At 48.1% G+C, this 15,908-nt stretch overlaps 1 protein-coding gene across 1 annotated transcript in view; it reads left to right on the forward strand.

Annotated features, from left to right (window-relative positions):
* Positions 1-15,908, forward strand: part of LOC120988571 (BRCA1 associated protein) — a 73,861-nt gene that overhangs the window by 44,697 nt on the left and 13,256 nt on the right. The window contains exon 9 of the mRNA XM_040416106.1: positions 3,293-3,402. Coding sequence (XP_040272040.1) covers positions 3,293-3,402 — 110 coding nt within the window. The remainder of the gene's footprint in view (positions 1-3,292; positions 3,403-15,908) is intronic.

The following is a 15,908-nucleotide window of genomic DNA, read 5'->3' on the forward strand; positions in this document are numbered from 1 at the left end:
GGCCACATCATGACCCCCCTTCCGTGGGCGGTGTACGCACTCTCACTGGATTCGCTGCCGGCCATGGGCATGCCTCCTTCTGGTGGCATACACACATTCTCACCGACTGCTCGCATTCTCCCTGAATGCGATGCTGGCCTTGTGCATGATTCCCCCCCCCCCCCCCCCCTTCCTTTTCTGGGCGGCATACTACGCTCACCAGATACGTTGCTGGCCTTGAGCATGGCCTCTAACATGGGCGGAACGCTTGCGCTCCCCTTGGATACGGTGCTGGCCTTGGCGTGACCACCCCTCATTCCATGGGTGGAATTTTGCACGCTCACAAGATTCAAGGCTGTCCTTGTATGTGCTGTACTGGACTTGCACATGTTCCCCTTCATTGGCGGAGTAGTTACACTCTCACGAAATTTCGGTGTTGGGTGAATTGTCGCACACTCACTTAATGCTAGGATAGCCCTATGCATGTCCCCCTTTTCCCTAGGTGGACCTCCTGCGTTTCCGCTGGATACTGTGTGGCCATGTGCATGGCGCTTTTCTGGGCGAAGTATGGTATGCCCTACTTCTCTGACGTAGGTCCGGCCTTGGGCATCTCCCCCTTTTTGGGGCAGGCCTTTGCATTCTTGCCCACTGCAGTTTGCCAGGTACATTTCCTCCCTTTCGGGGCGGTCAGTTTGCGTTCCATCGCATTCCATATTAGTCTTGTGCATAACTCCTTTCAGTTTGCACTCCCGTAGATACTGTGGCACTCTGTGGCTGGCCCTCTTCGCGGTGTTATATTTTTGCAGTGAGCGGACGTTCTTGTGCGTTGTTTGGGCCGTGTATGCCTTCTCGTCCTGTAGGTGGGTTGGCCTTCTCACTGCTTACGGGGCTACTCGTACGTAGCCTCCTTCCTCCTGCGACATTCTTTTTCTCTTGGGATACGATGATTGCCGCAAGCCTTGCACTATTCTCTAAGGAGATCATTCTGGTGCAGTGTGGTATGATTCTTTCCGGATTGGCGCCCTCGGTGCTTCAGTCTGATCTGCTACCAGGTTCGGGCGCTCTTCTTGGGGAGGTCACCCAACTTCTCTTGGGTGCTCGCTTATACAGGTCCGGGGGACCTCCACCTTGGGTTCTTCAGGGTATTCGCCTTCTGCGTGGCGGTGAACCGGGCGTCTCTGTGTAGCGGTGTTCTGCTTTTGAGCTGTCCTATGGCCTCTCTGTTCCCCACCCCCCCTTTTTTTGTTGGAGGGTGTTATACCGGCCTCTGTCTCGCCTGCCTTTTCTCGCCGGCTCTGTTTGACTCCCACTCGGTACAGATCATTCCGATGTGGCGTCTGTTCCGGCCACGCTTCAGAGGCTGTTCCTTCACTGCCCTTCCCTCTGGGGAGAGCATGTTTGTTCATTTGGATGGTTATGGTGTTCCTTTTCAGTCTCCCTTGTCCACACTGGCTGTACTAGCTGTGTGCCTAGTTACCGGGTCTACCGCTTTCTGTCCTCCCGCTGGGTGCAGATTGCGTTTTTTCCATTCTAGGCAATGTTTCGGCTTTGGATTCACCTTCTCGGTAACTTGGGAGGACTACCATTTGGTCAGGATTGTCTTTTGATCTCCCACACCGGAACTGTAGTCTGTCTTCCTGTGGTGGCTACATTGGCTTCGGCTTTAGCCTGTCTTGTCCTGGCGGTTGCTGGGCAGACCCTTTGGTTCCTGTCCGTTTGTCCTTCTGCTTCCCCACTCTGGGGGGATACGGGACAACCTTGCTCGGGGGCCGACGGGACCAGTTCTACCGACTGTTCTACCCGTGTTACTGGTCCGCGCCTGATCATTGGGTTTTCACCCGCTTGCCCAGGCGACTCTAGTGGGCTCGCTAGTGTTCGCTTCTAGCCGAGTTTTCGTCCAGGATCTGTGGTAGGACTTAGGGCTTTACCTGGGGTTCTGTGGGAAGCTGGGCGTTCTCCCACTCTGCCTTTCTCCATGGTTCTGTCTTTCTCCAGTCCGGCCTGGACCTGGGGCTGGGACTCTGTTGCTTGAAGTATCAAGTGTCATTCCTGTCCTTCCTCTTTCAGCGTTCCCCGTCCCTCTGGGCCTGTCAGGAACTTCTTCCATGGAGCGGCTCTTGGGTTCCTTTGTACTGCCCTCCGGTACCGTCCTGGGAACTACATACTGGGCTCTTGGCGCTCCAATTTTTCCTTGGAGCCGTTACAGAAGTTCTCTCTACTCCTTCTGTCCTGTACGGTTGGGTTTTCTGTAGCCATCGTGTCTCTGACGGGTGCCTGAGTGGCGGCCCTTCTTGTTCCGAGCCTTCTGTCTTCCCCCCAGGACAGGATTGTTCTCCATTCCGTCTCTTCCTTCCTTCTGAAGGTGGTATTTGTCCTTCATTTCATTGAGGCAGTCGTCCTCCCCTTCCCCCCCCCCCCCCGGGAACGGACACTTCACCGATTTGGACGTTGTTTGGGCCTTGCAGTTTTTACTTGGAGATCTCCGACTCTTGTCGAGTTCGGTCTCTTATGTTTCCAGGAGGTCCGAGCAAAGGGTTGACGGCCTCCAGGGTGGCTTTCTTCCGCTTTCTCAGAGTGGCTCTTGTTGTGGTTGCCGCACCAAGGGCAGGGTCCTGCTTTTGGTGTCACCATTCATTTGGCCAGGGCCGTCGGTTTTTTCCTGGGCCGGAGGCTTTAGGCTTCGGCCATCCATTTGTGCAAGGCGGTCACTGGTCTTCCTTGCACACCTTACCGAGTTCTACAGGGTGCATACGCGGGCTTCGGCGTATGCTGCCTTGGGCCGCCTGGTCTGCAGGCGGCGGGTTTTTTTGATGCCTTCGGGTGCTTCGCCTTGGTGCTGTGGTCCCTCCCCCTTTGGACTGCTTTTGAACGTCCCAAGGTCTTCTGTGTCCCCCAAGGAAATTGGGCGAGAAAACGAGATTTTTGTATAACTTACCAGTAAAATCTCTTTCTCGCTCTTTCCTTGGGGGACACAGCACCCACCCATTCTTTGTTCTTCTCTGACTGTTTCCGAGTTTGTTTTACCCTTAGGGTAGTTGGCTTGTTGGTTCCAATTTTTTGGACTTTGCCTTTTCTCACTACTTGGACACGCAACTGGCAGTCTCTCTCTCCAGGCTGAGGGTATAGCTGTGGAGGAGGGGCTTAACAGTCTTCACTTAGTGTCACGCCTCCTAGGGAGATGAGCTATACCCAAGGTCTTCTGTGTCCCCCAAGGAAAGAGCGAGAAAGAGATTTTACTGGTAAGTTATACAAAAATCTCGTTTTTTGTATTTCTTATTTGGTCATTAAAAAAATTTTATGTACAAAATTTCAGATAATTACGTCCATCGATTGGTTGCAAGCAAAACAGATGGGAAAATCGTTCAATATGAATGTGAAGGAGACACATGCCAGGAAGAAAAGATCGATTCTCTACAGTTAGAGGTGGGTAACGTAATGTTGCCCACAAATGTGGGCAATACTGTTAATGGAGTTTTCTGGGAGTTCGATATTGATGAGCTATCCTCAGGTGGGGGTCCGACACCTAGGCACTCCTGGCAATCAGTTGTTAGCAGAGGCATCCTCACAGCTTACTAAGCACAGTGCCTTACATTGTATAATGGCTGTGCTTGATATTGTAGCCTAGGCCCATTCATTTGAATAGAACTGAGCTGCGCCTAGGCCCTGTGACCAATGAACATGACATCATTGGCCGAGGAAGAGCCTGCTGCACTCATCAGAGTAGTGCACCCTCTTCAAGTGGAAGATTGGGGGGATTGATGACCCATCCTGAGGTTAGGTCATCAATATAGGAGTCCCGGAAAACCCCTTTAATAGACTACACACATACAAACTGAAAAAATAATAATTAAAAAAATAAATGCATAATCAAGTGAAAAACACAATGGAATAATATAGGATGTGAAAGAGTCATAAGTTACTAAATTTATAAACGTAAAGTATATTAAAAAAGTGGAACAAATGGGCAACAATGGAAAATAACAGCAAACAATATTGTAAAAGAACCCACTAGTAGGAAACAGGCAGACCCTTTTGTACCTTCAGTTCTGAATCATGGTACATGGACAAATCCAGGCTAGAAACGACCAAACCAACCCCACTGACAAGCTAGCTGCACTCTGAAAACAATACTGGTGCTGGGACCTAAGACTACATACAGTACAAGATAATGTGTAAGCACAGGAGCTCAGTTTGTAAATGTGGTGTCAGTGGGCGACGATGAAATTATTACTCATAGTACTCAAGAGGTGGGGAGATACAGGATAAGCTCAAGACACGTGCCCTCCACAGGTCTCGGCTAGGCAAACCTGTTTGGATGAACGCTGCAGACTCAACGCGTTTCGGGGTTATATCAGGACTCCCCTTCAGGATTAATAACAAAGACTAAGATCAGTAACAAACACTTACATTTATAGAGGGGTCCCGGATGCCAAAGATGGAGTAAGGTTAGAAACACTCTTTAGCACTTGGAACCCCTGTATAAATGCCTTTGGTACTGATCTTAGTCTGTCTTTGTTATTACTCCTACTGTCTTTGCTATACTTACCTCCCGTCGCGCTGAAAACTCTGCTCTCTGTAGTCCGATCACGAGATGTCTTCCTCTGTAATTTCCCAAAGTCCCGTCTTCTCTCTTCTGGGCTGACGGAACTGCTCGGAAGACTATGGGAGCTGTCTCTCCCTTCCAACAGATGCTCAGGACAGTCTAAGTACTGCACATGCGTGTGTGCTCTATGCGGCAGAATAAGTGTCAGGGTAGACTGGGCAGCAGTATACGAATATACAGTATATGTCTACACTGTGTATATACACTGTGTGTGTGTGTGTGTGTGTATATATATATATATATATATATATATATATATATATACACAATTATAAGTAAATAAAAAATATATAAGCATCAAATATAATTATATAATGCAAATTATATAAATAAAATAAATCACTGTATGCGTGTAATATATATACAGTGATCCCTCAAGATACAATGGCCTCAGGATACAATATTTTCAACATACAATGGTCTTTTCTGACCCATCGTAAGTTAACACCAGACTCAACATACAATGTCTCAGACTCCGATCCAACCAATCAAGGCCACTTCTCTGGTAAAATAGTTGGATTAGTTGCTAGTTATCAGCTATTCCTGACTGTTATATGTAAGGACTTGTCTTATGCGGCTGTGCAAAATTTTGTGATTGTAAATGCGACTGTGCGGATTCCTTTGGCGGACATACACACAGACACTCAGCTTTATATATTATATATATATATATATATATATATCTACTACTACTACTACTACTACTACTACTAGCAGAGGGACCCGGCTTCGCTCGGGTATATTTCATCTATTTAATTTAATTTAATGGCCTGGACGGACACATGGATGTCCTTTTGAACAGCTCACTCTCATACAGCAGCACTGTACTGTCTGAGTATGAGCTGCAGGGAGAAAGTCACCCTCCCTCCTACCCCTGCAGCAGAGAGAAGTTGATTTTTACCTTCATTTTTTCAATCCCCGTCAGCTGCGGAGTGGGAGGGGATGTGGTCTTACCCAGTCGGGGGCGTGGCTTAGTAAGACCTGGGGGCGGGGGGGTTTAAGTCTGTTTTTTGAGAGTGGCCTGAATGGCCACCCTACCTGCCCCCTGAACTGTGACCTCCACAGCACTCCGCTCCCTGCCCCTTTAACCCCTTAGTCACAAAGCCTGTTTAGGCCTTTATGACCAAGCGTTTTTCTTCCTTTCTTGTTCGTCACGTTCCAAGAGCTATTTTATTTTTCCGTGTATATAGCTTTATGAAGGCTTGTTTTTTGCGGGACAAGTTGTAGTATTTAATGGCTCCATTTTGGGGTACACATAACTTTCTGATTAACTTTTATTAACTCTTTCTGGGAGAGAGATGGGAAAAAAAGCAATACTGCCACTGCGTTTTTACGTTATAAATTCATTTTTCAGTATAAGTAACATAATATCTTTATTCTCTGGGCCAGTACAATTACAGTGATACCAAATACATATAGTTTTTTTTTACGTTTTACTACTTTTTAGAAATAAAACCGCCTCTTTGTTTTCATTTTTTTTTTTTTTTAAGAATTTTTTTTTTTGCATTGCTGATTCCTAGAGCATTGCATTTTAATGGTAATGCTATTCTAACATTTACCAGCAGGCTGCGCCAAAGAGGTGCAGCCTCATGGAAATAACTACAGCCGGGACCAGGGCCTACAACAGATGCCAGGTAGGCTTCAAACACATCGGCACCCCACGATCGCATTTGCGTGGTGCCAATGGGAGACAGAGGGAGTCCACTCCCTCTGTCAGCACTTTACATGCAGCGGGCGCCATTGCCAGCGGCATGTAAAGTGTTAAACAGCCCGGATCGGCATTCCTGCCAGTCCGGGCTGTTAGAGCAGGGCCCCGGCTGTCATGTGAGAGCCGGGTCCGCGCTTAGACTGGGCCGCCGTAAAAAAAAGGTGCGGCCCAGCCTAAGGCCCCTTAGTGGTCGACGTAAAAACACCTATGGCTGGTCACTAAGGGGTTAAAGCTGACCTACAGCAGTGAAGAAAAATGGCTGGGTTGTCATGGAAACCTGGTGTAAAACTGTGTGTATGTGGAGACTAAGGGCCTGCGAGCTTCGGGTCACGTGACCAGGCTTCTATTGGCTAATGCATTTTTTGGGAGTATCTCAGAGCCGAGAGCCGGTCTAAAACCTTCCTAGACACCTGATGTTAAGTTGTTGTGTGAATTATATATACCTAAGCAAACAGTATCATAGAAAATAGGCTTAGAATACGCGCCACAACAGACTGTATCAAACAAGATAGGATTAGATACACAGCTCAGATATAAGAGGTTGTGACACTGCCTGCTCCACTGTGTACTAGCCTGTATCACACACGAAAGGTTATGTTACAATCCAAGCAGACTGCATCGCACATCATAGGCTTAGATGCAGAGGTACTTGAGACAGTATCATACAAGGTGCATACAGATACACAGCTCAGAAGGCCGTATCACACACAACAGACTATGTTACAATCTCCTGAGCTTGTATTGCACATGTTGATAAAAATTAGATACACATGTGATTGGATGTGCTTGCTGATTCAAGCTGATTATTGCACTCTGGAGATGAGGGAAGAGCCTGTGGACTGTCAGTGATGTGATTTAGAAACTGAGTAAGGCTACTTTCACACTAGCGTTAATATTTTCCGGTATTGAGATCCGTCACTGGAAAAAAACAATTCAGTTTTGTCCCCATTCATTGTCAATGGGGACAAAACATAACGTAACAGAACAGAATGCTCCAAAATACAATACGTTCCATTCTCATACTGGCATGTGGAGCAAGAAGGATCCGTCATGACCCACAGTGCAAGTCAATGGGGATGGATCAGTTTTCTCTGACACAATAGAAAACGGATCTGTCCCCCATTTTTATTTTTATTTTTTTAAATATCTTTATTGATTTTCTTTGAACAAAAGCAATATAAAAATATATATATATATATATATATATATATATATATATATATATATATATATATATATATATAAACAAGGAGAGTCACACATAGCACAAATACCTTTCCTTAAAACATTTCTTGGTGCCTAGCCAAAACATTAAAGACCTGATCGGTCAGCCCAAATAGCAACATAGATACTCGAGCATCAAGACCAAGACACCCCATATTGGTGCCAATCTCCTATCTCCCATATGTAAAACAAACCACCCCCGTCTTGGCTATGTTAAATGCAAGCACAAGGCCTCAGGGGCAGTACTTGATGCAGGAATTCAGAGAGCTCTAAAGAGAGGATAGGTATGGCAACACAGGCTGCATCCGGCCCCTAAGATGCAGGTTGTGCACACCTGCTCTTTAAGCTACTTCCAAGGACGTACATAGAAATCACTGGGCCCCATAGCAAGAATCTATGCCCCAATTCATATCCCCTCCCACTTCCCGTTCCTGGCCCGTACATACAGCAGTGTACTGATTATATGTACCTCACCTATCAGTACACTGCAGTATATAATATATATCAGCACACTGCATCTATCATAATACAGCATACATCACATTTCAGTACACTGCTAGATGTAATATATATATATATATATATATATATATATATATATATACCCACATTGTATCTATTGTACCTTGTACTTAACATAATACACTACTTTATATACTATATATCTGTACATACTGCATTGATTATACCTCGTACCTCACATATCAGTACACTGCTGGGTATACTATATACTTGTGTCCACTGCATCTATTATACCTCGTACCTCACATATCAGTACACTGCTGGGTATACTATATTCCTGTGTCCATTGCATCTATTATACTGTATAATAGATGCAGTGTTTGTGTGTACAACTGTCTGCAGTGCTATATATATATATATATATGTGTGTGTGTGTGTGATATGATATGATATGGGATGCAAAAGACGAGAAAGGAGGAGGGCCTCTTCTTACCACTCCATTCTAGTCTCAATGGAGGGCTCAAACTGCAGTTCTTCTCCATGATGTTGGGGCTCAAAGGACCGGTGATGATGCTCTGTGCAGTTCCTTTACTAGATGTACAGGACCTGTGATGATGACATTGCAGGTCCTAGCAGATGCTCCAATCTAACCTGGGAACTACACCATGCCCTGTGCAGTTGCCTTACTAGATGTACAGGACCTGTGATGCTGAAGATGATGTCATCACAGGTTCTGGCAGATGCTTCTTTCTAAGGCTACATTCACACTAGCATTTTTGCTGGATCCGGCAAAAATGCTTTGGTTACTGATAATACAACCGTCTGCATCCGTTTGAACGGATCCAGTTGTATTATCTTTAATATTTAACATTGCCAAAACGGATCAGTCATTAACTCCATTGAAAGTCAGTGGGGGACGGATCCGTTTTCTATTGTGGCAGATTGTGCCAGAGAAAACAGATCCGTCCCCATTGACTTACATTGGGGTCATGACGGATCCATTTTGCTCCGCCTCCCCAGGACGGAAAACAAAATACAACATGTTGCGGTTTTCTCTCCGGTCTGGGAACGCAACTAAACGGAACAAAATGCATTTTGGAGCATTCAGTTCTGTTCAGTTCAGTTTTGTCCCCATTGACGATGAATGGGGACAAAACTGAAGCGTTTTTTTCCGGTATTAAGCCCCCTATGATGGAACTCAATACTGGAAAACTTTAACGCTAGTGTGAAAGTACCCTAACTTGGTAACTACACCATGCTGTGTGCCGTTCCTTTACTAGATGTACAGGACCTGTGATAACATCATCACAGGTCCTTTAGCTTTCTCCACTGATGAAAGGGATACTATACAGGAGCTCTGACAGTAATGAGTGTAATTAGTGGGCAATGTCTTTGGTTCACTTCGGGCCCCTTTTCCCCACGGGCTCCATAGCAACTGTGTGGTCCACCCCTATACACTTTGAATAATAGAGAAGATTGGAAATGAGGAATGGAAAAGTGATGTTACCGCTACTGGACGGCATAATTACTGTCTGTGATGTTGTAATTGCCTAATTTTATTAATAGTTGCTAGGTACGAAATCCAATCTGCATAGTGACACCTGCTGTTTGTTCTTTCCCTTATTTCTCCGTTCCCCTCAGTAACATCACAAAGGTGGTCACATGTGCTCAGTTCAGTCCTTCAACTGCCACCAACCATATCTACTGACAGTAACAGGGAGAGAGATGTGGCAGAAAGAACATGCCCCCTTAGAATGGACACTCCCCTGGGCTGTTGTCGGGAGAGAGCTGCAGCAGAAAGGACACACCCCCTGAGCTGTCAGCTTGAAATAAATCTAGCAGAGCAATTTTAGCAATGAATGAGTAGAGCTCTGGATCCATATGAAGTACAGGGTTGCTTCTAGCTTTGTTAGAAAGATTTTGATATACTTTATGATGTGTTATTTACATTTTTTAGATAATCATGGGATAGCCCCTTTAAAAGCAGTCTCCAGATATTGATATTTCATTATGGGTAATTTTACCTCTAAATACTGAATTACATTGTAAACAGGACACTATGAGAATAGCTGATAGCATTTCTATGGAGCCTGAGTAAGCATGTGACTAAATGATAGCTGCGCTGCTAAAAATGGTTTCCATGACTAGGCTATTGCTTAGTTTCAGATGCACAACGTAATGGTCAGAATTAGGAATGAGCGAATCGACTTTGAATCCTTCATCCAAAGTCGATTCGCATAAAACTTCGTTTGAATACTGTACTGTAGAGTATTAGAATGTATTGGCTCCGATGAGCCAAGTTCGGTACCAAGGTTTTTTACAGAATTAATTCATTTACGACGTTATTACCTGAAGTTTCGTGAGAGTTCACAAAGGAATAACTTCGGCTCATCGGAGCCAATACACTCGCTCCGTACAGTATTCAAACAACGTTTTATGCGAATCGACTTCTACTGCCAGATATCAATTATTATGTATGGGGACAAGCAATGGCATTAGTGATCGCTCCTCCCCATACAGGCCATATGAAGGGACCAGAACAACATTTTTTAAAAGCAATTTTACACGCAAAAGCGAGGAATTGTTTGTCTATGCCCACTGAATTGTGCTGAAGTGCTTTGGATTATCATCTCATCCCTCTTCTTTTATTTGTCCTTAAAGAGGACCTTTCATCTGGCAAAAAATTCTGAACTAAGTGTCATGATCTGTACAGCAGCGCCCAGCGATCTCACTGCACTTACTATTATCCCAGGGCGCCGCTCCGTTCTCCCGCTATGCCCTCCGGTATGTTCGGTCACTTGGTTATAGTAGGAGGAGACTGCTCTTGTCTGTGAGCTCTGCGCTGCGATTGGCCAGCGCTACAGCCTAGGAGAAGGAGACACCCAGGAGAACAAGAGCAGTCTCCTCCTACTATAACCAAGTGACCGAACATACCGGAGGGCATAGCGGGAGAACTAAGCGGCGCCCAGGGATAATAGTAAGTGCAGTGAGATCCCTGGGTGCCGCTGTACAGATCATGACACTTAGTACACAATTTTTTGAGAGATGAAAGGTCCTCTTTAAGCAAGTATTTGTTTCTCATCCGTCTCATTGGGGGACACAGGCAATGACCATGGGTATAGCTGTTGCCGCTAGGAGGCGGACACTAAGCATACAAAGTGTAAGCTCCTCCCTCTTCAGCTATATCCCTTTCTGCAGGGACCAAGCTAATCAGTTTTAGCTTAGTGTCTGTAGGAGACAGACCTTCCTGCATTGCAGGTCTGCTGATTTACTAAATTTGTCTCTCTCTCTTTTTCTAGCGGGAAGCTTCAGGCAGTCCGGGTAAAAACTGCCTGCACTCCCACCCAGGAGACGGGAGACCAGGGGGGTCACCCAAACCACCTGCTCGTTCCCGCTCTCTAGAAGAAAAGGAGAACCAGAGGTCCCTGTAAAAACCTCTGTCTCCCGCCAACAAGCACATCACCAAGGTCACCCCAGTGAAAGTCCCCTCTGTTCCGGTGTAGCGTCCCTCACCAATGGGCCGCACATTGAAGGTGGTGATCCTACTGGAGTCAGGGGGGCAGAAGACGTCGGACAGGTGAGTAGGAGCAGTGCTCCCCTCCGCTCTCCCTCCAGTAACCCCCTCAGTACCACCTCCAGTGCCCCTCTCAAGGACCCCGGCCAGTATTCCCTCCTCCCCACTTGTGGACTTGGGCAGCAATCTCCTTTAAGGGTCAACATACCTGGGACGCTGCTGCAGCAAGGGGGTGGCTGCATTCTTGTACACGCCGCGCGTCTGCTGCGGCTTCCCGGGCTGACTGCGTCCTCTGGAGCGCATCGGGAGAGGAGGGAGCTGAGTTTACTCCCCTGAGCGCCGCTTCCGAGTCGGCGCATCGGTTCTGGGGCAGCCGGGGCCGTTGTTAATGGAGGCCCCGGCTTCTGTACGGCCTATTCATGCAGGGTGTCCCTTATGGCTTATTGTCCCTGGCCAGTATCTGAGATGGCCGGGGATGCCGGCGTGGTTCTGGCGAGCGTGGGGAGGCATGGCCTGAGAGTGAATGGGCGTGGCACGAGGGCGAGGCGGCGTGTCCCAAGAGGATAGACAGGCGCCGGAGTCTGCAGCATTTGGGGAGGCGGGGCTTGTGTTCGCCCCGCCCCCACGTTTGCGGCAGAGCAGTGGGAGAGTGAGCTTCGCCCACTTCCGGATTTTTAAAGCTCCTGGCGGGATCTGAGGGTCTGACTGGCGTTTGGAGGGACACAGGCTGGGTAAGTGTTGTTTGGCCCTTCTTGCAGGGCCTAGCCTTCCCATTTGCCTCATTGGGGTGACAGGGGTGTCATTATGTCTGAACCCAGGTTCCTAAGCAGGCGGTCTCGTTGGTGCGTCATTTTGCCTGTGCATCATGTCGAGCAAAATTTCCATCCACTCAGTCATACTCCCTCTGCTTTGCGTGTGCGCTGCCATCAAGCGGCTCGGCTCCGGACCCATTGCTTCCCGCTGCCTAACCTACGGAAGAACCGGAATGGGCGCAGGTGGTACAGGATGTCTCCAATACCAACAAAGCTATTGTGGATATATTGGGGCACTCTGGGGATCATGGGGCTTGTGCCCATCGCGGCCGCCCCACAAAACGGGCCAGAACTTCCTCCCCCAAAAGGGGTTTTGTGTCTCCCATGTCTTCGTCCTCTCCTCCTCCTGCTAGAGAGTCTCACTCCGACATGTCCTCAGCTGAAGAGGCATGTTCCGAGGAGAGAAGGTCAGATGAGCATGTTGCCTCACCGGAGGGTCAGTCGCCCAAACTATCCTCCATGGTGGACAATTTAATTACGGCAGTTATTGAAACGTTGCAGGTTGAAGATCTTGCTCAGTCATCTGCCAGCTCTGGTTTTTCCTTTAGAAGGTCCCTTTGCTGGCAGAAGTGTTTCCCCAACCACCAGGAGTTTGATTCCTCTCTTTCCAAGGAGTGGAATTTTCCAGATATACTTTTTATGTTGCCAAATTGCTTTAACATCCTTCATCCTTTTTCGGAGGATTTGACTAAGAAATGGTGGACCCGCCACTTTCCCGCTTGGCTAAACATACTACCTTGCCAATGGTGGATGGGGCTTCTTTTTCTGATATCAAAGATGACAAGCTGGAAGCGTTTGCAAAATCTGCCTTTGAAGAAGTGGGCACAGCGCTGCAGCCGTTGTTTGCCTGCAAGGCTATGGGGGAGTGGGCAAATAACTTGCGTCAGGGTCTTGAGTGGGAAGTCCCCTCGAAGGAAGTTGCAGATGTGGCCCTGCAGCTCTCGCATGCCAGTGCATATATTTGTGAAGCATCTTTGGACGCGGCCAGGTTTAGGACTCGCTTGTCAGCCCTGTTGGTGGCTGTTTGCTGTACCCTATGGCTCTCATGCTGGGCGGAAGATAATGCTTTAAAGCGGGCCCCGACGGCCCTCCCATTTACCGGTAGCAGACTTTTTGGTAAGCGCCTGGATGAGATCATTTTGGACGCTACAGGTGGTCTAATAAGGCAAAAAAGCGGAAGCCTTTTTTCGTCCCTTTCAGAATTTTTCCGGCCATAAGGGAGCGTCCGATAAGTCTCATATGCGTCAGTCATTAGAGGTTTCTCCGGTTCGCAGTGGGTCCTTTTCACTACCAATTTGTAGCCCTTCTGTTCGGCCTGGCCACCGCTCCCATGGTCTTTATGAAGGTTCTGGCGGCAGTCATGGCCCTGCTCCATGGCATGGAACTGAGCAAAGGGAACTGCTTCGAAGGCAGAAACCATGTGCCCCAGAGCCCGCATGCAGCGACGAATGGGAAGATAGAGTGCACAAGGCGAAGGACCACCTTATCCTGATGGAGGATCAGGAAGGGCAACCGACATGACAGAGCCGCGAGTTCCGACACTCTACGGATAGAAGTAATTGCAACCAAAAAAGCCACCTTATAAGACAGGAAGCGCAGCGACGCCTGCTGCAAAGGCTCAAACGGAGAAGATTGGAGAGCGTTGAGCACTAGATTAAGATCCCAAGGATCCAATGAATCATAGCCAGGGGGGGTATGGTCACGCGAGGAGCACTTCCTTCCATTCAATGTTCTGGAGTTGAGGGCATTCGGCTCTCTGCAACACTGGGCCGACTACCTCAGGGGTTGTCTAGTGCGGGTTCAGTCTGACAACTCCACGGCGGTGGCGTATATCAATCACCAGGGCGGCACCCGGAGCTCGGCAGTCATGGAGGAGACAGCGCTGATTTTCAGCTGGGTGGAGAAACAGGTTCCGGCGCTATCAGCAGTTCACATTCCAGGCGTAGGCAACTGGATCACAGACTTTCTCAGCCGGAAGCGTCTCGATCCCGGCGAGTGGGCTCTTCACCCGCAGGTCTTTTGAGACATCTGCGAGAGGTGGGGTCAGCTGGATGTGGCTCTCATGGCCTCACGCTTCAACAACAAGGTCGAGGACTTCGTCGCACGGTCGGTTCACGTTTCCTTACGTGTTTCCGCCTCTTACGCTCATTCCGCGGCTTCTCAGGAAGATCAGGTCCGAGGGACTGCCAGTCATTCTCGTGGCCACGCAGGGTGTGGCACGCATCCCTAGTCACACTTCTCGCCGACGAACCCTGGCGTCTTCCTTTTCGAGAGGACTTGCTGTTGCAGGGGCCGATCTTCCACCCAAATTTAGGGTCACTACATTTAACGGTATGGCTGTTGAAGCCGTCGTACTAAAGGCTCTGGGTTTTTCGGATGCAGTGGACCAGACTATGATTCATGCCAGGAAGCCGTCGTCTTCAAGAATCTACCACTGGACTTGGAAGTCCTACTTTAGTTGGTGCGAGCAGAGACAGCTGTCTCCCGTTCGTTTTTCTTTGCCCCGACTTTTGGCTTTCCTGCAGTCGAGCATGGACTTGGGACTGGCTCTCAGCTCTCTCAAAGTGCAAGTGTTGGCTCTCTCCATTCTTTTTCATTGAAATTTAGCTTCGCTTTCGGAGGTTTGGACTTTTCTCCAGGGGGTTTGCACATGCTGCACCCCCCTTCTGTCCTCCATTGGATCCTTGGGATCTTAATCTAGTGCTCAACGCTCTCCAATCTTCTCCGTTTGAGCCTTTGCAGCAGGTGTCGCTGCGCTTCCTGTCTTATAAGGTGGCTTTTTTGGTTGCAATTACTTCTATCCGTAGAGTGTCGGAACTCGCGGCTCTGTCATGTCGGTTGCCCTTCCTGATCCTCCATCAGGATAAGGTGGTCCTTCGCCTTGTGCAGTCTATCTTGCCGAAGGTGGTGTCGACATTCCATCTAAATAAGCTTATTCTTCCTTCATTTTGTCCGGACCCGTCTCATCCTCAAGAACAGTCACTCCATACTCTGGATCTGGTGCGTGCAGTGCGTATCTATCTGTCCCAGGCGGCATCTTTCAGGCGGACGGATTCCCTGTTCGTGATTCCACAGTGGCCGAGACTAGGGCTGGCAGCGTCAAAGACTTCCATTTCCAGATGGATTTGTTTGGCTATTGTGCAAGCGTACCGCGTTAATGACTGTGCCCCGCCCTTCCAGATGACAGCTCATTTGGCTGAGGCAGTGGGAGCCTCTTGGGCGATGCATCACAGGGCTTCGGCCCTTCAGGTGTGCAAGGCGGCAACCTGGTCGTCTTTGCATACTTTTTCTAAGTTTTACAGGGTGCACACCTTTACATCTTCTGATGCTTCTTTGGGGCGTAGAGTTTTGCAAACAGCGGTTCTCTGATTGGCAGGGGGATTGTAGTTATGCCCACCCCCAGGGACTGCTCTGGAACGTCCCATGGTCAATGCCTGTGTCCCCCAATAAGATGGATGAGAAAACTAGATTTTTGTACTTACCGTAAAATCTGTTTCTCTTCCGTTCATTTGGGGACATAGTTCCCATCCAGTTTTTTGTTTATGGGCCTTTTCGGGCCTGTGTGGTTCTGGGTTTGCACAGAAATTTGATTTTCTTATGTCTGGC

The sequence above is a fragment of the Bufo bufo genome, chromosome 2, assembly GCF_905171765.1.
Source record: "Bufo bufo chromosome 2, aBufBuf1.1, whole genome shotgun sequence".
Lineage (NCBI taxonomy): Eukaryota > Metazoa > Chordata > Amphibia > Anura > Bufonidae > Bufo > Bufo bufo.